General features: G+C 38.1%; 1 protein-coding gene across 1 annotated transcript in view; it reads right to left on the bottom strand.

Moving 5' to 3' along the window:
• poln (polymerase (DNA directed) nu) overlaps nt 1-24,885 on the bottom strand; it is a 90,402-nt gene that overhangs the window by 39,640 nt on the left and 25,877 nt on the right. The window contains exons 16-18 of the mRNA XM_052128700.1: nt 8,588-8,645; nt 6,577-6,654; nt 2,436-2,547 (exon numbers count right to left, since the gene is read on the bottom strand). Coding sequence (XP_051984660.1) covers nt 2,436-2,547; nt 6,577-6,654; nt 8,588-8,645 — 248 coding nt within the window. The remainder of the gene's footprint in view (nt 1-2,435; nt 2,548-6,576; nt 6,655-8,587; nt 8,646-24,885) is intronic.

The raw sequence follows: 24,885 nt of genomic DNA, 5'->3' as shown, positions 1-24,885 counted from the left end.
CAAACAGATTAAGGTAAAAAGCATCACAAGGCTACCGCAGCTATGTTTCCACCCAAGTTACGAATTTAATTTATAAGAAAAATTGGAATATCACAAAAAAAAATTCGGAAACAAAGAAGCGTTTCGATTCCATATGTTTAAGAGAACAAAATCACTTCTGGGTAATTGATGCAAAATAATAATATAAGTTGAAGTCATTGTGGCTCTTTTATTAAATGTAACTACAAGCGATTTAGAGCGTGCACACAAAACGTTCGAAAAAACTTCATGTTTTCTAGCATTTAACTGCAGATGGCTTATGTCTGGAAGCTAAAGAGTTTATGACAGTTTTGCGAGGTAATAGTAGCCAGGGACTGACTAACTGTTAATGGAACGAAAACAGAAATCTCAAAAGACCAATTCTTTTTCAGAATGTATGCAAAGGAAGAAAGTCCATTTCAATTGTTCCTGAGTGAAAACATTATTTTTAAAAGCTGGTAACTGGTTAAATTTGTTCTGATAACTTTTCACAAAACCAAACACCAAAGGGTTTATTACATACAATTTTCAGAAACCTGTTGCACGAAAAAAATTTGGTTTCTCTCATTTTAGTAGAAAATGATTTGCATGTGCTTTCTTTGCCTAATTGCACACTGTGTTACCTTCCTTGCTAATGAGCTTTTTAACAATTATATATAATTTATAAATTAGACATGCATAGTTATAATACAGATATGAGGAAAAATATTTCCTCATTTCAAAATTCAGTTATTTCCAAGTGTTCACTGATTATTGTAAGATATTGTATGATGCATTAATACGGATTTTATGCTGCTGAGTTTTGACTGAGAAGCAGTTCTTTTTTAATTTATTTATTGTTTTTAGGCCTAGCTTTGTGATAATGTTCGGTTCTAAAATGGTTCCATCAAGGTTTCAAAATAAAAACGTTTCTGCCAGCATGAGGACATTTAGTGGGCACGAATGAGAGAGACATTTATAAATGTATTTTAAAATGGCCAGTTGTATATTTAATATATTTAAAAAAAAAATTAAGGAATTTGTTTAATATTAAGAATACATTTATTGAAAAGGTATTATTTGACATATGCTCCTGTATACAAAGCTTGTTATGATTTCCATACTTATAATTTCCCCATGGGAGAAAACTGAATTGCTTATTTTCACTTATTGGGTAAGGCAAGTAATAGGCTTGTTTTACCAGACCAGGTTGATTATTTCTATTGTGAGATAGTGCAACAAAAAAACTTTTTTTCCACTTTAACCATAAAAATTCGGAAAGGAGGCTGCGGAATACCAGAACAGCAACAAAAAAAAAACATAACATTTTGTTTTTGGTCACTAATAGTAACCAATAATTTAGATGACATGATTTGGCTCCAGCATTTCAGAATAACCAGAGCAACATTTGAGATACAAAGCGATGATATTGATGATATTGAAGGGTAAGGGTCAAAATCCCTTGGCTCTTCAGATATATCAATATCCTTTGAGCAAAATATGTGCGCATCTATATTCCTATATAAATTCTACAGAAATATATTCTGTAAATGTGTTTTCATCATAGCTTATGCATATGTCTTACAGAATAATACATTAACCTTAGAAAGCAATGTCTATTTTTTAATAAAAAATGTTTTACTATAATTTCCATCCAGCATTTTTTATCCAATATACCAACATTTGTAGTGTTAACAGTTTTTGGAGTGATCATCACGCACACCCCCCAAAATCAGACTCATTAGTGCTAAAAGAAAGGGGTGGGGGTCTTGTGACAGACATGACAAAAACAAAACACTCCTAATGCCTGATAGACCAACAGGAGTGTTTTGAAGTAATGATGCTACCTGGGCACAAAGTTCTTTGGAAAAAAGTCAACACCAACTTTTGACCAATGAATTTCCATTACTTTTTAGTGACTTTTACAATTGTATGTGGTTAAATAAGAAATAACAACATTTGGGGGCCTTGGTAGCTCAGTGGATATTGACGCTGACTACCACTCCTGGAGTCGCGAGTTCGAATCCAGGGTGTGCTGAGTGACTCCAGGAAGGTCTCCTAAGCAAACAAGGTAAGTTGTGCATGGATCACGGAGAGTAGCATGAGTCTCCGTAGTGTCATGCACAACGAGCCACGTGATAAGATGCACAGATTGACTGTCGCAGAGGCAACTGAGAGTTGAGCTCCGCTACCCAGATTGATGTGAGTAACCACGCCACCACGAGGACCTACTAAGTAGTGGGAACTGGGCATTCCAAACTGGAAGATTTAATATATGAATAAAGAATAAATAATGACATTTAAAAAATAATTGTATAGAGAACAGTTTTTAGAAAATTACATAGAGAGAAATGGTATAAAGAGCACACATTTGTGTTTGGGACAGGATAATTATGGTGTATACAAAATGTTATAAGATTGTGTGAATGTGTACCCACCACTGGGCCGCAAGCATGGTGAAGGCATCTGCTTCAGGGTTCTGAAAGATTCTCAGCAGCTGCAGGTCAGATGATAAGTGAGCCAAGAGACGCAACTCCACCTGACAGAAATCTACACAAACAAACATACACAAGCTTAATGATGAGCTCCTTCAAACTTCATCCAAAATGACCTGTCATAAATCTCCTTCACAATAACAAATGGAAAGCGGTAGATGACAGTGAACAGTGTGAGTTGGCATCTTTCCCATCTGTGTCAGCAGGAACAGTAATCCACTCAGCAGCTTCTCTTTTAGATAAAAGAAAATGTGTGAGAGGATATGTGTACATTGGAATACCAACTCTGTGTGAGTGAGTGTGTATACTGCTTTGACTGGCAGAGTGCTGACTCACACATGCACGCACGCATGCATTCCCCAATCCTGTTTGAAAACTGTGAAAAAAATGTGTTCTGAAATTGTTTAATTGTGTTGTACAGTATATAAATTGCAGTGTCAAGTCAGGTTCTTTTTTTCATGTACACAAAATATGTTCACTGCACAATTAATTCTCTATGCTTTCAGACAATGACAAGGGCAAATACAAAGAAATTAAGAAACATTTTCCTGGAAGAGAAATAGAAGGACAAATAAATAAATAACTAAAAATATACAAGCATCTCTACTTGTATATATACAAATTCAGATAATGAGGTAGAGTGGGAGTACATGTTGTGCAAATGTATGCATAATCAGTAGTGCAACAGTAAGAAACAATGTTGTTCAATTCTTAAAATCAACAGATACATTTATCAATACATTTATTTATGTACTGCAAATATAGCTTATGTTTCACCATACATGATAATATGCCAGACATTCATAAATGGACCTCCCATACACAGAAATAAACGCAGGTAATTCTCATTATTAATAAGCAGCATGCTGGCAGGCCAAGGGCCATGGTGTCAGTCAAAGAGAATGCAGTCAAGATTCCATGTCACTTTCTCTCTGTCACCATGGTGATATGTGACAGTGGAATCAAAGGACAATACTTCATGTCAAATCATATTCCACACACCTTTTCTTATAAACAGAGTTTAATAAAACCTGCTTCAAGAGAAGAAGAAAAAAATGCTAATAACGCAGCTTTTCATTGTATTAATTTAGCAGATTGCAGAGTGATTATATTTTATATAATGAAATCATAAATGCGGCAAGCCAGTTTGCAGGTCTTGAAATTCGGTGGAGGATTGCAGGTATTGAGCACAATTTTAATAACTTCAATAAAAAGTTGCACAAGTAAATCTGCTCGGTCTCTCACTTTCCCCTGTCGTGTAGCCATCAGAAGCGCATTTGAGCATTTGTTGAATTTAGTGTAAAAAATTAAAATAAATAAATACAAAAATTCCCCTGCAATCTGATATAGTTCCAAATACATACATTGCGATCTTCATTTTATTTTCGCTGGACATTATTTGTTTCTTTATGTCCATTGTGCGGATGTTGCTGTGTCATAAATGCCCACAGACTGGCACTCTGCTTCCACACAGCGCATCAGTTCATGCTCCCATATGCTACAATGTAATTAATAATAATATTAACAAAAATAATATCTGGATGTGTTAAATAGCATTGATGTTAAATAAAACATTACTAATGATACAATAATAATTTTATAGAACAAGTACCACTTATTTTTGCATTATTAAATTGGCTAGAAGTGTTGCAAAGTTTTTTTATAAGCTACTCTTTCCAAATCTGGAGAATTCTGTCATCTACTCCTGTGTGTGGTGCATTAGTTTTGTATGCTATGCTAATATAATATCCAAAATATTTGGAAATATGTGAATGAGAACATTTTTTTTGTTTCAGTAACAATGCACATTATGCAATGCAGAGTATTTTGTATGCAATTTTGTAATTATTTAAACATGGCATTTAAAATTGTATTGTTTAAATGAAATTAATTGATATAAAAGCATGACAGAGCACCCCCCTCTGATATAGAGATTACAGATGCTTGGATGAGTGCCAGATAAGGCTGGGTGATGTCTTTTTTTTGCCTTTATTATGCCTTTATATGCTTCAGCCTATTGACAATATTCAATATTTATCTCAATAATTATGTATTTACAAAAAAAAAAAGCTCAAAAGTGCTTTTTTTTTTTTTTGTAAAATCTGAGGAACCATAATTTCATCCAAACAGCCATTGTAGCCAAGTAGATTAAATCTTTTAAAGACATTAAAATTGTTCATTAAATAAACACAAGGGAGAATTAAATCCAATCATTTTCATTGATATGCACTTAATATTTATATTTCATATACAATGATACATTGTAGCTTAATAAAAAGCATTATTTACCTTCAATGTTTTTACTAATACATTTTTGTGAATGAACAAGTTGTGCAAAGCTACTTAACTGACTTTTTGAAACCCCAGTTGAACATTGCATAATACCAAATTATTACTATGGGACACGTCAGGTTTATTATTATTATTACATAATGCTGAATTATCATTATTATTCTTATTATTAGATTTGCGTTATACAAAAGTAATATATTTCTGTCCTGTTTACTTCACCTACACCTGTGACTTTTATTTTGACACTGAAAGTGCTGTCATATTTACTTCAACTTCACAAGGAGCTTTTATTTGGACACAGAAAAGGCAATGTGTCCGCATTTCCTGAAACGCTGTAATCTCCTCATTTTCTGTCATTCTATGCTGGGTTTGAAGGTTTGTATAATGTTAAAAATGTTTGGAATTGCGTGAAAGCGTAAACCTCAAATGACTTCGATTTCTCAATGCACCGGAACTGATCTGAGATTGGTACCATGCGCGTGCACACAGATCAGCATGTTTTTTGGATCAAACCTCCTCTAAATGAGCTACTGCTGACCTTTTGCAACAGTAAACAAAATATCAACCATTTAAGTGAAGATTAATCTAATATACAAAAAACACCCTGCATTCTTCACTGGCTCTCTGTGACACCTTTTACCAAAGTATCTACATTTCACCTTGTTGGTGGAACGTAGATACATGTAGTTTATTAGCCTTTTTTAGCCTGTTTTACTGTAAGGCAAAAGTCTGAATGCTTTAAAAAGTAATGGCACACCTATCCTCAACAAGCCTCATTATTTGAGGTATAATCCCTTATCAAGTTCAGTGTTGGTACTCCTCAACTCAAGAACTGGCAGGAGGCAATATTTTTATTCATAGAGGCTATTGACTGAAAGGTTGCATTGTGGGTTGATGGTTTTAGTTACATTACTGGAGCAGCTTGCAATATGGAAGCTAATAGGGAATGATAGAGTGAATGATTGCAAGGTGATCTGAGGGCTCAGTGGAGAGTACAGGTGAGGTGGAGAGATTAAAATAAGAGCAGTTTTGCCTGTGCTATAGAGGCCACCAGACAAGCAGGGAACAAAGAATGACATTGTCCTCATTCTAGCGTCTCTCTGTTCTCTTTCTGGAAACAGCAAGATGCATCGCTCAATTGGATAAGACAAGGCCACCAAAGGGACGGCAACTTGCACTGTTCCTCCCACATATTTTTACCCATTACAGCAAGCATATAGAACTTTTAAAGCTATCAGAGACAAAAAACAAATAGCCAATCTCTCTTCACTCTCCTGTGTCTGTCTGTCTGTCTGTCTCTCTCTCTCTCTCTCTCTCTCTCTCTAACACACACACACACAGTTTTAGGGCTTTTTGTGTATAACTGTTGTCAGGCCAATTGATGAGATTGTGGGCAAGAACAGGCTGCTTTAAAGATTGTGATTAAGCTATTGCCAAGGGGTCTGAAGGCTGGCTTCTGCTGCATGTTACGCTATCCTTGCTGTGACACTGTTATACAACAACACATTGACACAACCCACCCACTCACTCACTCACCGCTGTCAGAACACATTCACACACACCATTCCAGATGTACAGATACACAAAAACCATTGTGTGCATCAAAGCACAAACCACCACAAATAAAATAAGACATCTCACATATCACCTGGAGGTTATGGAAGGACTGGTATGGGTTTTTTTTGACACACACACACACACACACACACACACACACACACACACACACACACACACACACACACACACACACACACACACACACACACACACACACACCATGCTGACCTACCTGCAGATAGAAAAGTCCAACCCTCTCGTGGAATGAACATGGCACGTGGGTGCACAGTCACTATTTCAGCATTTTTTCCTACACACACAAACACATAACATCAGTTAGCCTGCAGTATAACACATGATGGTAAATGGTCTGCACTTATATAGTGCTTTTTTAACCTTAACAGTATTCAAAGCGCTTTACACTGTGACTCATTCTGCCATTCACATACACACTCACACACCAATGATGGCAGAGCTTCGTGCAAGGCGCTAGCCTGCCAGTGGGAGCAACTTGGGGTTCAGTGTCTTGCCAAAGGACACTTCGAAGCGCCAGCAATCGAATCGCCAACCCTGCGATTAGTGGACAACCCGCTCCACCACCTGAGCCACAGCCACCCCAAATCACGCATGATCATCACGCAGATTAATTTGAAACATTGGTTGGAACATTGTAAAAACAAATACAGTTTCTCAGAAAAACAATATACTAACAATATCACTGTGTTGAAAAGAACTATATAAAAACCATGGAGACAGAGAGAGAGAAAATGAGAACAGGTGATATCACTGAAAAACAATCACTGATTTAAAGAATGACATGAAGAGCTAAACAAAGATTAATAAGGGTGCGTCTCAATCAGTTCGGTTCAGTAGTCGGGGCACTGGTCAGTGAGAACTCTCAAATCGCAAAAACGTTCAAGGGTACTGAAATGTTTGCTCCCTAAAAAATTCCCACAATGCACCTTGAAAACCAGGGAGCATCATTGTCCAATATGTTCCCTTACCAGAAATGTCAGCGTGTCTTCAGAAGTCTCTCAAGTCATTAGAATACGAGCACAAGCATATTTTCTGTTTAAAAGAGATGCTGTTTGTCTGTCATCCACAATGAAAAGGAAACAATCTTTTAAAAATAAGAGTTGTTAAAGGTTTAAAATACACTCCTTTATATTTTTATTTCTTTATTTACAGTATGTCATTTATCTGTTATAATAACACTGTACGTTTGAATATCATCAACAAAAATGTATGATAGTGCCCATTTATACAACGATGGTTCTGATTAATAACAGCTGAATACCTGAGCTCGTTAACGTGTCCCAGGTGATCAAGTCATAAGTGACCTACTGTTTAGTGGATGAAACCCTTGCCAGTGCCCAAATTAGTGTTCACGATCTATTGGATCATGACACAGGGAGCTGATTGAGACACACCCCAAGACTATAGCGATAGTAAAAAAAAACTGCCTGCTAACAACTAGTCTGGGTGGGTGAGGTGGGGCAATTATTATTTTGCTGGTTTCACACACGCTCAACTTCGACTGCGGAATTTTGCTGTGATAAGGGACAGTATGTGTGTGACCGCACCTTTACTGAACAATGCACAGAGTGACTGACAGCCTGTCTGAATCGTCATGAACACAGATAAGTGAAATGATACAAAGAATGAAGCGTCCCAGTGTTGCTATACTAAATACCAGTTCTTTGAATGTCGCTGAAATGTAATTATTGTATAATGTTTAAGAGAAACATCAAATTAAATTCACATGGTTTCTCAATATTTTCATGTATATCTGGTAAACAGAAGGGCCTTTTCACTCCTTGCTAAACTTACTGTAGCCCCTCTGCAATGCGATTTGACTGCCTGCTGAAAGAAACAGTAACTTTAGCATACTAAAATGTTGAAAACAACCTGTTGATGAATAATAAACAGAAATGCTTAAAATAATTCAGCAGATTTTCAACTGGAATCACAGTTTAAACAAAAAGACTTCCTGCAGGTTCTAGTTGGGCCCATCCTTAATGAATGAAATTAGATTTTTTTTTTAATCAAACACTAAATGTTAATTTGAAATTCTGTAACATTAAAAACAAAAAACAAAACCTTCTCTTTTGACAGGACCCCCATATCTCCTCCAAAGAGCTTTAGACACTGCTGATGTATGTGTGTTGGAAGTGTTGGAATTGTGGGGGAATAATGACACAAAAGCTGTTTCAAAGTGTAAAATCCTTTGAGGAGTACGTTACCGTGAACATACTGCTTCTTTGAGATCTGAAGTGGCTGCTTTGGAAGAGCTTGAAAATTCTGCAGGAAGAGGAAAGAACTGGTTATTATTCACCTGAAACTGCCTGATTCAGTCACCATGAAAAGCTCTGCACTGTTCTTTTTAAAGGTGCACTCATTAATTCTAATCCAATACACTTTTTGGATGGGCTGATAAGAAATCAAGTATTTCTACTGCACTGGCTCTGTAGATGGGACAAAGTGGATCATACCGATCCACACAATCATACCCCAGCCAATCAGATACAAGGGGTGGTTATTGCGTGTGCACAGGATGGGGGGTGGGGGCAGAGCAAGAGGGAAATTAATTAGAAAAGCAACAGCAAATCTGACTGATGCAAACTTTCTAAACTCCAAGGAGGACAAATGGCTGAGAAACAGACCAAGAGAAAAGGGTCAGACGAATATAAACGTAAAAAAGAAGGATTATGATAAGTTGAGGGCTAGGAGCAGAGTCAACATCGGCGAGGCTTTTCAGCGGTGGAGAGACTCCCGAGAGGTAAAAGGAATGAATTTGGGGGGCGGAGCTTCCAAAGGAGCACTGAAGGGAGGGGTGTGTTTGTCATGGCAGTTGAGTTCAAATATCAACAGTGTTTCTCAGGAATTGCTGAGTGCACCATTAAATCCAATACAACAACACAAAGAGCATGTTAAATTAACCACTGCTTTGATAAATATTGAGAATTCAGGGTACTAATAAAAACATCCCATTTGACGTGCTGGTATGGCAGGATCCAATGGAGTAAGTCCAATTAGTATCTGAAAGAGAGCTGTCTCTGAATATTTATGTGTTGACCTTTATCTGTCTAGTGCAGGAAAAAACAGACTAGTCTGTTACTGGAGTATAAAAAAGACTAATGAGAGGAGAAAAATAAAGAATTAATTGGGTAAAAGATATGACAGCTGTTTTGAAAATGAGATCTGAACTGTTTGGCTGACAGACGTTGGTCTCCAGACTCTGGATCTGAAATCGACCCCTGTCCTTGTGCTCTTCAAGGGGAGGTGTGGGTGACATGAGTAGTTGGAAATAAAGCCATCATTATTGTATTTTTGTATCAGGAGGACGAAACTTGTGTAGACAACTTTAATGTTCTTTAAAGAATATATTGAGATCCCAGATGTGTGTGCGAGAGATGCAAGTGACAAAAGGGTGTGTGTTTTTGCATATGATGGCTCGCAGAAATGTGTTACAAAGGCAGAGAAAGATTTTGCAGGTAAAAGGTTTCTGTGTTGCCTATTTTTGTCTGAATGAAGGGTGAGTGCTTGTAGGAAGGTCAGCTCTGCTCTCCTCCCAGTGCTACAGCTTTAAATCTGCTATATCTGAGAGAGATGGGAGATATACGGTGTCAAAACTGGCCTTATGATCATACACCCAAAAGGCCATCTTTCTCTTGCACTCGCACAAACACCATGATTTCTTTTTAGTTTGATTGTGCGGTCACATGTGCGCTTGCCTGTGAGATGAGTACTGTGTTACTGCATGTTTAAACTGTTTCTAATTGAAAGTTTTTACAATGTTGTGAAGAAAATGGTGACTGGTGGGTACCAAAATGCTTCTTGTTGTCAGATATATTTAAATAGCAATGTTGATCGATAAATCGTTTTCAATTTTACTGTATGTTCTAATGAATGTGAAGAGGGACATGGTGCTAAATCAACTGATCCTAGATCAGCTTTCTCCCTCTCAGATCGGGCCTTGTCTACATCTCAGATAGTACAGCAGTATTTGTAACAGTATATGTGCTGTGAGCCATATAGAATTGTTCTGAGATCAGTGTTCTGCTGCTGATTCAGCATGTATGTAAGTATGATATCAGTTGATCTCATGTTATTGTGCACTGTAAATCTGGATGTGATAAATGCTGCCTGTCTGGGAAAGAGGCTCCTGGCTTCTGTTTGAGTAGCTCTAGTGATCAACAACAATTTAATACTGTGTGTGAGAGAGAAAATGCAAGAGGAACAGAGAGCCAGTATTATTATTGTTATTATTGAACAACCTAAAACCAGACACACCTTAAAATAGTGTGGTTTCTTTTCTAAGTGATCAGGAAAATGTCACCTGGCAGATGATAAAATGGGTTAAAAAAATAATCAGACTTACTTTAAAGCAGTTGTCCTCAACAGGTAGGGTCGCGGACAGCAGGAAATATGTTAAATGCAAATAACTTACAATAAAATTCATAGATAAGATAGTAAAATAAATAAAAAAGGCTTATCAGCTTTCAAAAGGGTGGAGAATTCCCAAATCTGTTGTTGCTGACTTCAAAGGCTGCTACAGTATTTTGATAATATCAACAAAATGTAATCTTTGTTTTATGGACATTTTTGCATACTTTTTGTATGAAAAACTTTGGTACCGTGTTGAGTCGCCACTTGATGTCCAAAGTAAAATCTGGGTGTTGAAGCAAAACCAGTTGAGAACCACTGCATTAAAGGACAGCCATATCTAGGGATCACAATGCAAAGAGATTTTGGGATGGGCTTTTTTTGACATGGGCCAGTCCCAACCACCCCGAATGCCCTAGTAACACTCTAGTAACCGCCCAGAACACCCTAGCAACTTCATAGCAATGTGCTAAAAAAACACTCTGAACATCTTAGCAACAGACTGACAATAACCCACAACACCCTAGCATTGTGGTGGCAACTATTGCACAGGTAAACACCCATTAAAATTTCCATTTTAATTATTATTACACACATATTATTATTTCTACTATTTTAACCTTTATTTTAAACTGTTCATTATCATAAATACTGTCTAAACGAATAAATCACAGTACAAAAAAATTAAGAAACACTAAAAGGCATAAACTCAAAGACAGGAGTAAAAAGGGATAGCAGAAGTGTAAGAAACAGAGAGCGAGTGAGTGATGATAGAGATGAAGTAGAGCGGGAGAGGGAGGAGCAATGAAATATTGATCGGAGGATCAGGCTGGACTCAGCACTTCACTCTGATTCTTATCCAGCTTAATCTGGACAAGAAAATACTGCTGCTCACCACACTTTTCTCACACAAACACACACAAGGGCATACTTGCACTCATCCAAAACACAGGCACTGAACAAACACACACACACACACACACACACACACACACACACACACACACACACACACACACACACACACACACAAAGTCAAGTGGCTTGAGGGCATTTAGTGATTACACTTAAATACATTTTCTCTGTTACTCTATGGTCCGTTCTTGCTCTCTTCAGTTCCCTCACTCTTTCAAGCACATTCCTCATGCTCGTGGCAGGTGATTTTGAAAAGCTAGGAATTCAGAGTGAAGAACACGCCATGGCTTTTTCACAACTCAAATGATTAATTAGATCACTAGAGAGAAAAAGAGAAAGCAAAAAGAAACAGAGAACAAGCAAAAGTAAAAAATAGAGGGAGAGAGAGTGACAGAGGGGGAATGAAGTGGTATAAAATAGTGTGCATGTACACACTTCACAACAGTTTTGGGAGACTAAAATTACAATATAATTAACATAACATTTGAACAGGAATCTAAATAAAGTTTTCTTTTCTAAAAACTACCATTAGGACAGTTGCAAAGTAATTCAATCATTCAATTGTTGCCATTATAGTTTTGTGCTGTAAATGTGCAGAAACTTTAGAGACCCAAATGATGTTAAAGCATAGATGGTAAATAAAAACCTCTTATGTTTCTTCCTGAAAAATATTGTTCATTTAAATTCATTAATGTTGTGCACATCTTATTTTCTATAATGAAACTGTTATAGCAACCTTGAGGCCAATGGCAAATATCTCCATGGAGACTAGTAAAGAATCAATAACATCAATCAATAACATAACACATATATGTATTTTTATAAAGGCCATATCTGCCATCTTGTCATCTAGATATCGGTATTGGCCCTTAAAAAACCTACAGTACAAAATGAATTTACATTAGTCAGATGGATGCAAACTGTTTTGAATAATGACACAGAAAGCCAAACTCGGCAGCATCCATCTATTAATTTTATCTTTTGTAGGTTTGCGGGGTGAACTCGGCAGCATAAACTATCTTTATTTAAAAGTGTGCTTTCTTTCCATTCAATCTTGCATGCTCCGCTCCATGTCTGTTGCGAGAAGGTTTGTGTAATATGAGAGTCACATTGAGGATTGTTATAGAACTTAGGCAATAGCCCTCCATTAAGCTTAACAACAGCAAGCTAATCAGGCATTGGCTCAAAATAGCATCGTGCAGGGTCGGAAATGCACCCAAAATTCACATATTCATGAGAAATTATGTCTATAGAAAGCTTGAATTGTCTACTTTTAATAAACCAATTTAAATTGAAAACAAATATTCACTGATTGTGTAATCTGTATGAAACCAATGAGAGGTACAGTCTTTCCCATTTGAGCTCATTATCGTTTTTGGAGCATGATCCACTTATAGCCATTCTAACACAAAAAGTGTCTCACAAAAGTTAATTTTGTGAGCGAAAACTTGAGTATACAAAATCTGATATGTGTTTTATGTCCTTATTTCAGTGATTTAAAAAATTACTAGCCATGCATAATCTTGATTTTCTAAAAAATGCAAACATGTACATCTCATGTTTGGACGCTCTTATGTTAATAACACTGCTGAGAAAGTGATGCAGTTTATTTATTCATTTTGTTAATTATTCTTGCTTGACACAATGACAACAATCATTTTAAATGTATCTGGGCCAAAGTTTGTATTGTTATCCCAAAGCAAGTTATGGCATTTGGAACCAAGGTAGCCTCCTTTTTTATCAAAAGTCCAAAAAACTCTCCAAACAAATGATCTGAGGGTTTTACTGAACCAAAGAATTACTTAAATTTGTAAATGCAACAACAAACCAGAAACATAATTACATAGAATAAGTAACAAGTAATAAGATCCAGCACCGTTTCAGTTTGCGGTCAGTGCGCATAGTAAATCAAGACCTGTCAATCTAAGCGATCATTCCAAACCAAGCTGTAAAACAGTGGCTGATAGGTCTCTACACATCGTCCCTTCCCACCATACCCACCCACATACCTGAGATCAGAAATGATCTTATTATCAGTTTTAGAGGTAAACCAAGTTTGTCGTTTGTTAACTATAAATGAACACATAAGCTGTTATGTTGTATTTAAATAATTAGCTTTTTTAATTAAATATGCTATGAGTTAGTAATTGTCATTTTCTTCAATCATCTAATTATTAGAACACCTAAAATATGTTGCTTGTAAGTGTTTGCTTCAGCCTGTGGAAGGCATGGTACAAGTGTATGTGTGCACATGATCACGATGGTACCACCTCTGCTTCATTTTGAGCCAGGAAAAACCCTGTTACACCCCTAGAAAACATTCTCAAATTAGCCAAAGTATTGATAAACAAATACATAAGACTTAAGGGGTGTGTAGAACTTTGTCAATGATGTGAATTCCAAATTTGTAAAAATCTGCAGATCTTTTTCCAGAGTTGGAACAAATTCTGTGCAGGTCTGCCTCTGAGAAAGTGTGAGTGTGGGCAGGTTGATTAATGTCAGATCTGCCTGCTCAGCTCTCGCAACAAGCATCACTGGGGTGTGACACTAAAAGTTCAGACAATAGGGAGCAATCTCATCAAATTTTAGCCACTTGCAGAGTGTACCGCAATACGTACAGCCTCAGTGGTGCAACAACCCACCCACTGCTGCTCTCTGTTTCTAGCGCACCCCCAGCAGAGGACTTCCCTTAAATTCTCTCACTCATGAACATGCACACATACAGACACTGACAATGCTGGCACTGCAGGAGTGTTGCCAGGGTGACAGAAGGCTGGTCTCCACACTGCAGGCCTTTCCCCTCCTGAACATATGCTGCTGCAGGATAACACACACATACATTCACACTCCAAGGGACGTGATCTTTGACTCCCTCCGACACACACTTATGGTAACAGCAGTGGTGTCAGTCTATCACTCACCCCAAACACTATTTGCATATACATATACACATGCATATGTACACACACACTGTCTGCACTTAAATCTAAGTGTCTGTTTAAACTGCAAGTTATATGTGGCCAGATCATATTTTTTCTGTTCAGACTAGAATTGCTTTTGCTATCACGTCCACATTAGTTGTCATGGTAATGCAGAAAACTTGCCTGAATGAGATCTTATCGATGGATGTTTACCATTGATTATGCTTTTCAAGAGGGCAGTATCCAAATATGAACATTCTTCACAGATAACGGCTTAAAAATGGGAGAGGTGGCATATGCAGTGTTTGTTGCTGCTGCCCGTTTTAGCGGGGACATCCTGACATCCATCCAAACGGGATGCCTTTTATCGTGGGGTCCTGTGTTTTATCAGAGCGAGACATCCCATATTGAAGGCTTTATTTCCGTAATAAATCATAAAAAGGTTGGATGGTGAGGCGAGGACCCACGTCCTCTGATGAAAAGCTCAAAATGCTAAAGCGGCCCATATTCTCGTGACAATCAATACTTTATTGCGTTGTTGTTTCTCGAAACCAGTGTGGGTTACTGCATCTTAGCGCATATCTTTGGGTAAGTTAAGTCAATGTCTATGTAATTATAAGTGGTTTGCAGTGCTTTGTGTGCCCTGTAATATATAAACGACATATGGATGTGTTCCATTCAGAAGATGATCTCTATACCCTGTTTACCTTTCACTGTGACAGTTTTGTAGGGATGAAATGTGTAATAAAACAGGCTGAATTCACTTTTAAAGCCATTTTTATAGAAAATTCAGTTTGCAACGATCCTACTGCGTGGCCATCATTATTGTATTAAATTCAAAGTGCTCTGTGAAGGCAAATGACGAAACAAAAAAACACATGCAATATCTACAGAGATACAGCAGGGTCACCAAATCTGACGAGGCAACATTAGAGGTTACGAAATCTGTTACCCTCCTTTAGTTAACACAAACTGTCTTTAATGTTCTTCAAATTCACTCTGGTGATGTCTAAACTTCTCTCTTCTATATTTTTAAAAGTATTTTGGTCTGATGTGAACAAATACAGACATAAAGCAGGGTCACAAATCTGACAAGGCAGAAACTTACAGTATTCCGTTTGTGGTGGCTGTTCTGATGCATAAGATGGCGCCGCAGATGACTGCTTCGGTGAGGAGCTTTATAGCATTTTTACTACTTTTGTTTGTTTGTTTGTCATGTTGTTCTCCCAATCAGTTTCACCAGGGATGAACAGCTAAATATCCGGCAGAGCATACCTGATAATTGTTTTGCCGGTGTTTGATTATTCTGACAGCGGTGCTCTACAAGCGATCCAAAAGACGCACACAAGGGAAGCGTGCAGGCGTGGTTGTGAAGCTTGACAATGCGGCTTTAGAACTCTGCTGCAGAATATTCATCTGGCGAATGTCTGCTCCCTCATCAACAAAATGGACGAACTGCTTCTGCTCACTCAAACAAGTAAGGAATTTTCTAAATCTGCTGTTCTGTGTTTCAAGGAAATCTGGCTGAATGAAGCCATCCCCGACAGCGTGTTTCATCTGCCGGGCTTCCAACTGTTCAGAGCGGATCGCTTTGCAGAATCATCAGGGAAAACGAGAGGCGGTGGAACATGCATTTACATAAACGAAAGCTGGTGTGCAAATGAAACAACATTGAAGATGATGTGCTGTTCTAATTTAGAAGCACTCTTCATCAACTGTAAGTATTTCTACTCGCCACGGGAGATTTTCTCGTTAATTCTGGTGAGTGTGTACATCCCACCACAAGCATGCGTGAACGCAGCATTGCAAAAGCTGGCTGATCACATCACAGACATGGAGCAAAAACACTCGGACTCACTTAATATTATTCTAGAAGATTTTAATAAAGCTAATGTGGCAGCGGGGGCATCTCGCCGCCTCCTTTCCCTTTAACCCCCTTACACTGGTGCCGGGAAAGGAGGCGGCGAGAACCGGCTTAACAATATAAATAATATTGAATTAAATAAAAAGACACACACAAACACATACAGGGCAGCTTCCCGTAATTTTCTGGACCATTAAAGCAAAACTGGAACTACAAGCCTGCTTTGACTGCAATGATTGGAGTGTTTTTGAGGCTGCAACCACAGACCTGGATGAGCTCACAGATACTGCGACATCATATATCAGCTTCTGTGAGGGTATGTGAATCCCTATTAGGACATTTTTTTCATTCAATAACGATAAACCATGGTTTACTGGAAAACTCATACAGCTTTGTCATGCCAAAGAGGATGCTTACAGAAGTGGGGACAAAATATTGTACAACCAGGCCAGAAACACACTGACTAAGGAAATCAGAGTGGCTAAAAGAAGCTAGAAATCATACAGGTAGAAGTTTTCAGCCAACGATCCTGCATCTGTGTGGAAAGGCCTGAAAAGCATCACCAAGTACAAGATGGCTGATGAACTGAATGTCTTTTACTGCAGGTTTGAAAAGCCCAGTCTCACACCCTTCCCCCACTCTAATCTTCACTTTACACACACCAACTCTTCCTGGAACCCAGATCTTCAATAGATCACTGGAGCAGTGTGAAGTTCCCTGCTGCTTTAAACACTCCACAATCATTCCGGTTCCCAAAAACCCCAAATCACAGGACTTAAATGACTACAGACCTGTCGCTCTCATGTCTGTGGTCATGAAATCCTTTGAGAGACTGGTTTTGGCCTACCTGAAGGACATCACTGTACCCCTGCTGGACCTGCTTCAGTTTGCTTTCAGATAAAACTGGTCTGTGGATGCTGTCAATATGGGACTGCATTATTTCCTGCAACACCTCGACAGACCTGGGACTTATGCAAGAATCCTTTCTGTAGATCTTCTCTCAACCAAACTGACAAAGCTCTCTGTGTCCATCCCAATCTGTCAATGGATCACCAGCTTTCTGAAAGATAGGCAGCAGCTAGTGAGACTGGGGAAACTCACATAAATGACTGCACTGAAAAAGACCCCACTGTCAAGCTCCTGAAGTTTGCAGATGACATCATGATCATAGGCCTCATCCACGACAGTGACGAGTTCGCAGACAGATGGGAGGTTGATCAGCTGGCTGTCTGGTGTGGTCACAACAACCTTGAGGTGAACATGCGCAAAACAGTGGTGATGGAGTGGTGGTGGCGTAGTGGGCTAAAGCACATAACTGTTAATCAGAAGGTCACTGGTTCAATCCCCACAGCCACCACCATTGTGTCCTTGAGCAAGGCACATAACTCCTGGTTGCTACGGGGGGGGGATTGTCCCTGTAATAAATGCACTGCAAGTCGCTTTGGATAAAAGCGTTTGCCAAATGCATAAATGTAAATGTGAGATGATAGTTGGACTTCTGGAGAAATCTTGGGTAAGCCTAGCACATCAATCAGCCTAAGTAACTTATTGAAATGTAATCTGGGATGGTAGGGTGGTAAGGGTACACACCCGAGTCTGATAATGTCTAACGCCTGTTTCTAGTTGCAGTAAGTAGTAGGGAGAGTGATAAAGAGCGACCACACCAGAGACTGGGAAGAGAGAGTTACCAGACTGAAAAGTGCTGTGCCTAAATTTTACGCTGAAGATCCAATTTGTATTTATTGAATTAAATCCTTACCTTGAGTTTGAAACTCAGTTTTCCGGTGTCCTCCTGTTCCCTGTCTATGAACTTCCTTACAAATGGTCTCAGAAATTTTGGCATAATAAATCGGGGCCTGTCTCCCTCAACAGATCGCCAAGCCGGGACCCTGTGGCCTGTTAATTCAAGCAGATTCAGAAAGAGCCCGTCCAGGAATTCCACCATATTCTCACCTTCTGCTCCCTCAGAAATTCCAACAATTCAGACGTTATTCCACCAGTTACGATTCTCCATATCCTCCTGCTTCTCCCAGACGCACTCCAAATCCACCTGGGTCGCTAACGGATTAGCAGCTAATTCGCTATACAATGACTCCAGATAATAGATCCTGATCCAGATTCTTGACATCCCCCACTCTTGTAACCACATCAGTGAATTTCCTCTCCATGGCCATGATCGATCTACACATTGCAGCAAGATCCTCTGTCAGCATTGCAGATATGTTAAGCAATTGTCACCGAATTTCCTTCACTTCCCTGGCCAAATCGATTCCCTGGCTCGAGGCCTCCGGAGGGGCATCAGCTTGAGCACGTAAGTGACTTTTAATGTCTCCAGAGGCAGAGGACTTTGAATTATTTTACATATTGTCTTCCTAAAACAGTTATGGATCAAATCTCACCTGTTTATGACACAAAAAGTATCAAAACTAGCAAAGTGCGCAGAGCTTGCCGTTCACACTTCAGATCCTCACATGGTGTCACGTAACTCATCCCCCAGATGGGCTGGTTTAAGTATTTCTGAAACTGCTGATCTCCTTGGATTTCCACGCACAAAAGACTCTAGAATTTACTGTGAATGGTGCCTTGAGAAATGCCTTGTTGATGAGAGAGGTCAACAGAGAATTGCCAGACTGGTTACAACTGACAAAGTCTACAGTAACTCAGATAAACACTCTTTACAATTGTGGAGAGAAGAATATAATCTCAGAATGCTGAGAAGTGGTTTGGAGCTGTTTTGGTGGCATGAGGGGGACCTACAATATATATATATATATATATATATACACACACACACACACACACGTGTAATCATTATTTAAACTGTTCTTAATTTTATATAATTCCATTTCTATAAATAACATAAAAAATGTGTAAAAAACTTTTCACTTTATGAATAAAGTTTACAAAGACTTAACAACAACTTGCAGTCATCTTATTTGAGTAACCTTTAATGTCAGGTTCATGTGAAAACATAGTCTGCCATTGATCTCCATAAAGTGACTGAAATGAAAGGTCACAATAAAAAGAGCAGGAAACAGTGAATACTGTATGTTACTGCCTTGTCGGATTTGGTGACCCTGCTGTATGTCTGTAGTTGTTCACATCAGACCAAAATGCTTTTAAAAGTACAGAAGAGAGAAGTTTAGACATCACCGGTGTATGAAATAAAAGGGGAGTAACAGATGTCTTTTAACCTCTTATGTTGCCTTGTCAGATTTGGTGAGCCTGCTATATCTCTGTAGTTGTTTACAGCAGATCAAAATGCTTTTAAGGGAATAAAACAGAAAAGTTTAGACATTACCAGAATGAATTTGAAGAACATTAAAGACAGTTTGTGTTAAATAATTTTTGAATAAATTTTTTGAAAATAATGAACAAAAAGTATTATTTTTATTAATAATACTGATAATAATAATAATAATGATTATACGTTTAGAAACATACTTTATATTTAACCATCACAATGGTAAACACACACACACACACACACACACACACACACACACACACACACAAAAAATGTATAAATAACACTGGACTACACATTGTTTTATTAATGTAAATGATGCATAAATAACATTCACAATGACAAAATAAAAACAGAAAAAAAATACAATCATGAGAATAGAGAATGGACAGCTTGTAAGGATACTTCTTTAAGTAAATGAACCCGTTTTTACAGCTTCGCTCACTCAACACATCTGTTTCTCCGCATCATTGTCAACAGACTCTCCAGGTGCGCTCACGATAACATGCACCAAGCGCGTTCTCTTGCCAACGTTTGATGAGCAGCAACATCTAGTCACAGATTTCTCTAGGTCACCAATTTCGGCACAACACCGGCAATCATTACATTAGCTTTTAATTACAGTGTGTCACACTTTACGACAGTCCTATGCTGGTCTGGGTTAAGGGTGACAACATTTGCATCACTATGGTCATGAAGATGGATGACAAGGCAGAAAAAAATAATGCAGCTTGGGTCAGCTCCTTCTGTTACTGCTGACACACACACAATCAATACGCATCACTCACATGGATGCTGCTCTTCAGTTTCCCTGCTGCTGTTCAGTCAGGTTCTTTTCAATTAACAAAGTAGTATAGTAAGCTAAGCAGGTGAAAAATTGGGTGTTTGTGTGAAACGTCATGACGGGGTCTGAATTTCTGCATGTTCGAGTGTGTACTAGAATTTATAACAGTATTGTGAGTTGGGTGGGGGTTAGATGTCCATTTCTGCATATCAGACAGAATGATAATTTCAGGAGAGCTGAAATGTGAAATGTCTTCAAAGAGTTTAAAAGGAATATCGACAGCATTTGTGGCATAATGTTGATTACCACAAAAATAATTTCAACTCATTCCTCCTTTTCTTTTAAAAAAAGAAAATATCAGTTACAGTGAGTTACAGTTTTAGGGCTTATGGCATCGAAGATAATGCCATACACATATTGTTTACATCTTGTGGATATACTTTTGAAACAGAGTATTTTAACGTTTACAGATTGTTCCCATTCAATTCCGTTTAAAGTAACCCAGATCTTTGCTATTCATTTTATAATTTGTTCGGGGAAGTTACTAGAAGGTTACTCAAATGAGCCCACCACCAAGTTGCTACCTGGTCTTAGTCACATAACTACATTTTTGCTAAATTAAATTAAATGTAGCTTGTTGTATGTATTGCAGCAGCTTATTGGTGAAACAAACACTAGTGACACCTTCAACAACAATGACATTTATTATCTTCCACACAAATCACTAGTAAAACAGCAGATCATCAGTTCATAGCCTAAACGCGTACCTTCCACCCTGTTCCTCGCACATTGTTATCTGAAGTCATCTAAACACTTTTTTACTAGCGCATGACTTGAGGCACTAAATTGTAACATTTGCATTACATAACCAACTACATTTACAAGTTTTTACAGGTGCAGTCAAATTGTGCAGTAGCTCAACTGATGAAGCGTTGCACTTGCAGTGCAAAGGACCGGGGAGAAAGTCCTGAAGATCATGTGTGAGTTGAGACGTGAGCCAAAAGTGTCATTTAAGCACCACAAAATGAAATGTTTGCTTCAGCAATTGCATTTTTCATAATTTCTCACATTTAATTTAGGTGTAGGTGGATTAGAGTAGGTAGGTTCGTTTTGTTGATTTAAAACTCGATACCGGATTAAACTTAAAAGCCTCATCTGTTTTTCTTCTAAGTTTGCTTTTTATGACACAATTATTAAGGTTTAGGGTAGGGAGCAAGGTTTTGCTGCTTTAAAACTCATCTGTTTTGGAGAACATTTAACTCTCTTAAAGCACCACAGACTGGAAATTTCACCTCAGCACTACCGCAACATTTGTCATGAACCACATAATAACATTTTGCTAAAATCACATAATCTTCAAGATATATTCTGGTTCCTTTATTTGGCTCGGTCTCTCCTTCAATGTAAGTCTATAGGATGTTTTATAATTTGATCGCCATGAAATCTGAGGTACCAAGTTACATTCTGTTGGACAAGAAACATGCTAAAGTTTAAAACTCAGAGTTGGGGAGAGTCACGTAGCACCATGCTGGGGTCGGACATGTGAACGGCAAGCTCTGCGAACTTTGTTAGTTTCTAATTCTTTTTGTCTTAAACCGGTGAGATTCGACACACCCTGCAACATAACTGTTCTATGAAGTCAACATGTAAAGGGAATATTTCTTGGAAGAAACACAACATTTCCTTGTTCCCAGACTTTGCGAATTCAAAAGGAAAAAACGTGATCGATTCAAGGAATGCAAGAAACTCTTACATCAACGGAAGACCGCTTTTGCACTGATGTTCCCTGCCAAACTGAGAATAGATATGAAGGATGGCCACAATATTTACATGCTCACAACAAGCAATGTCTTTCATAAAATCAATGGACTGAGTGCGTTTCTCATGTTGCTCCCAAGTGAGCTTGAGGCACTGAACATTCACCTGACTGTACGAGGAAGCTAGGTGCCTTTTTGCTTCCTTCTGTGCTGGTTCAGCCTAGCGACTGGAGGTTGTTTTGTGTAATAACACTCCTTCTGGTCAGTTGTGGATTAATCGGAATGTTCCTTGTGTTCATGCCTACTATTGGCTGGAGTTTGATTTGTGGAGTATTTTTTGCAGGACATTGAAAGGATTAGGTCATCTACTGCACTCATGAACAGCAGCTCACTGAGCATTCGTTTGATTGTCTGAGGAAACTGAACAGATTTAAAAAAAAATTTGTGCTGGTTCCGCTAGCGGCTGGAGTTTGTTTTGTGGAGGAACATACCTTTGAGACAGTTTTGTCAATTCATTTTGTGTTTTTTTTTTTCCTGCCTATTGGCTGGAGTTTGTTTTATAGATTCTTTTCTATTATGTAATTCTGTCTCACAAAATTTTTATGGAAACTTCGGACTCAAGCAACCTGATGGCAAAGTTGTCACAGTCCATACATGGACTGTTTGAGTTTAGAGGGATGGATGCCTGTAGGTGCTGTCGTTAATGCGCACATTTTTTTTTTCTGTTTGTTTGGTTTGGGGTTCGGCTGTTGCACTAATGCTGGAATGTGGTCTTTATAAAAAAAAATTTGACACACAATCTATTATTTTCTAATATGTAGAAATGTCAAATGTTAATATGAGTGGATTGTCTCTCTCTACGTGGAATGTGAATGGGTTGGAGCACCCCATTAAAAGAAGGTGATTTCTTTTCTTAAACATAAAAATTATGATATTTCTTCAATATTCTTCAAGAAACGCATCTTTCCCTGTAGGAAATATGTCCTTGATCATAGTGAAGCAAAAGTGTGTAAGCCCCCTAGAACAACATTGACACTTCACAAGATGTGTAAAAACCTTGGTCTTTAGATATTTGGAGACTTTTCAACCCATCTGGGAGGGCCTATAAATTTTTTTCCATCAGTCCATAAAATTTATATGAATATATAGAATATAGAATATATAGAATATATAGAATATATATATTATAATATATACAATATATATATTAGGGCTGTCGAGTTAACGTGTTAATAACGCGCGATTAACTATACAAAAAATAACGCATTAAAATTATTAACGCATTTAATCGCAGTACCACCTGTATACTCCAGAGGGCAGTAAGTTAAATTTCAGCAGTGTGAGCAACACACAGTTTATACAGTGAAGAAAACAACACAGATATGCGTTACTAAGGGTTCAAATGCGAACTAAGGGATCTTAATATGTGTTTAAAGATTTGAGTATTAAACTATATTTAACTTGACAGTGACCTAAACATTTTATTTTTATGACGCAACGCACCCGAGACGCTACACAAGCATGTCTGACGCAGGTCGTATGGTAGGGTGACCACGGGACAGTCCCGAAATTGGAAGCTTTGTCCCGCGTCCCGCAAGTCATAAGCAGTGTCCTGCATTTAAATTTTGTCTGTATAATTTTTTATCTTTATTATTATTTTGGCATCATTTTATTTCATCGTCATTTTATTACAAAATCACTATAAAAAAATAGTTAATAAGAAAACACTGAACATGCGCAGCGCAGCATTTTTGTCTTGCCAGAGCGGGAAAACACTGGAAAAAAATGGGTCTATCCGGAGCTCCCGAGAAGAAAAAGTGTCTTTGTTCGTATAATAAAGAATTCGAGAAAATATATACACTCATCTAAAGGATTATTAGGAACACCATACTAATACTGTGTTTGACCCCCTTTCGCCTTCAGAACTGCCTTAATTCTACGTGGCATTGATTCAACAAGGTGCTGAAAGCATTCTTTAGAAATGTTGGCCCATATTGATAGGATAGCATCTTGCAGTTGATGGAGATTTGTGGGATGCACATCCAGGGCACGAAGCTCCCGTTCCACCACATCCCAAAGATGCTCTATTGGGTTGAGATCTGTGACTGTGGGGGCCATTTTAGTACAGTGAACTCATTGTCATGTTCAAGAAACCAATTTGAAATGATTCGAGCTTTGTGACATGGTGTATTATCCTGCTGGAAGTAGCCATCAGAGGATGGGTACATGGTGGCCATAAAGGGATGGACATGGTCAGAAACAATGCTCAGGTAGGCCGTGGCATTTAAACGATGCCCAATTCGTTTAAACGATTACTAAATAAAATGTTAATCATAAAAATAAAAAGTATGAGCTACAGTAATAGTGATGCTTGCTTTTTATAGCACACGAGAGACACCTTCACACATCCACCCAACAACGACAGGTACATTTCTTTTAAATGGACAACTATTAATAAAATCTGAATTTGCAGCAGTCAATTTGGGAGCTGGATATAACCCTTCAATGTTTAATTTCTTCAATGTATCTTCAGGGTAGAAATGACCCGAATTAAATGCAAAAATGGCAATTGAATGGGAATAGATTACAACAGCCATAAGGTTATTTTCTTTTCACAGTTCACGTGTTATATTTCTCTGTGAACTGTCCATTTAATGGTTCTATTGC

Source organism: Xyrauchen texanus, chromosome 1 (genome assembly GCF_025860055.1).
Source record: "Xyrauchen texanus isolate HMW12.3.18 chromosome 1, RBS_HiC_50CHRs, whole genome shotgun sequence".
NCBI lineage: Eukaryota > Metazoa > Chordata > Actinopteri > Cypriniformes > Catostomidae > Xyrauchen > Xyrauchen texanus.
This window is presented reverse-complemented; position numbering and strand designations above follow the sequence as displayed.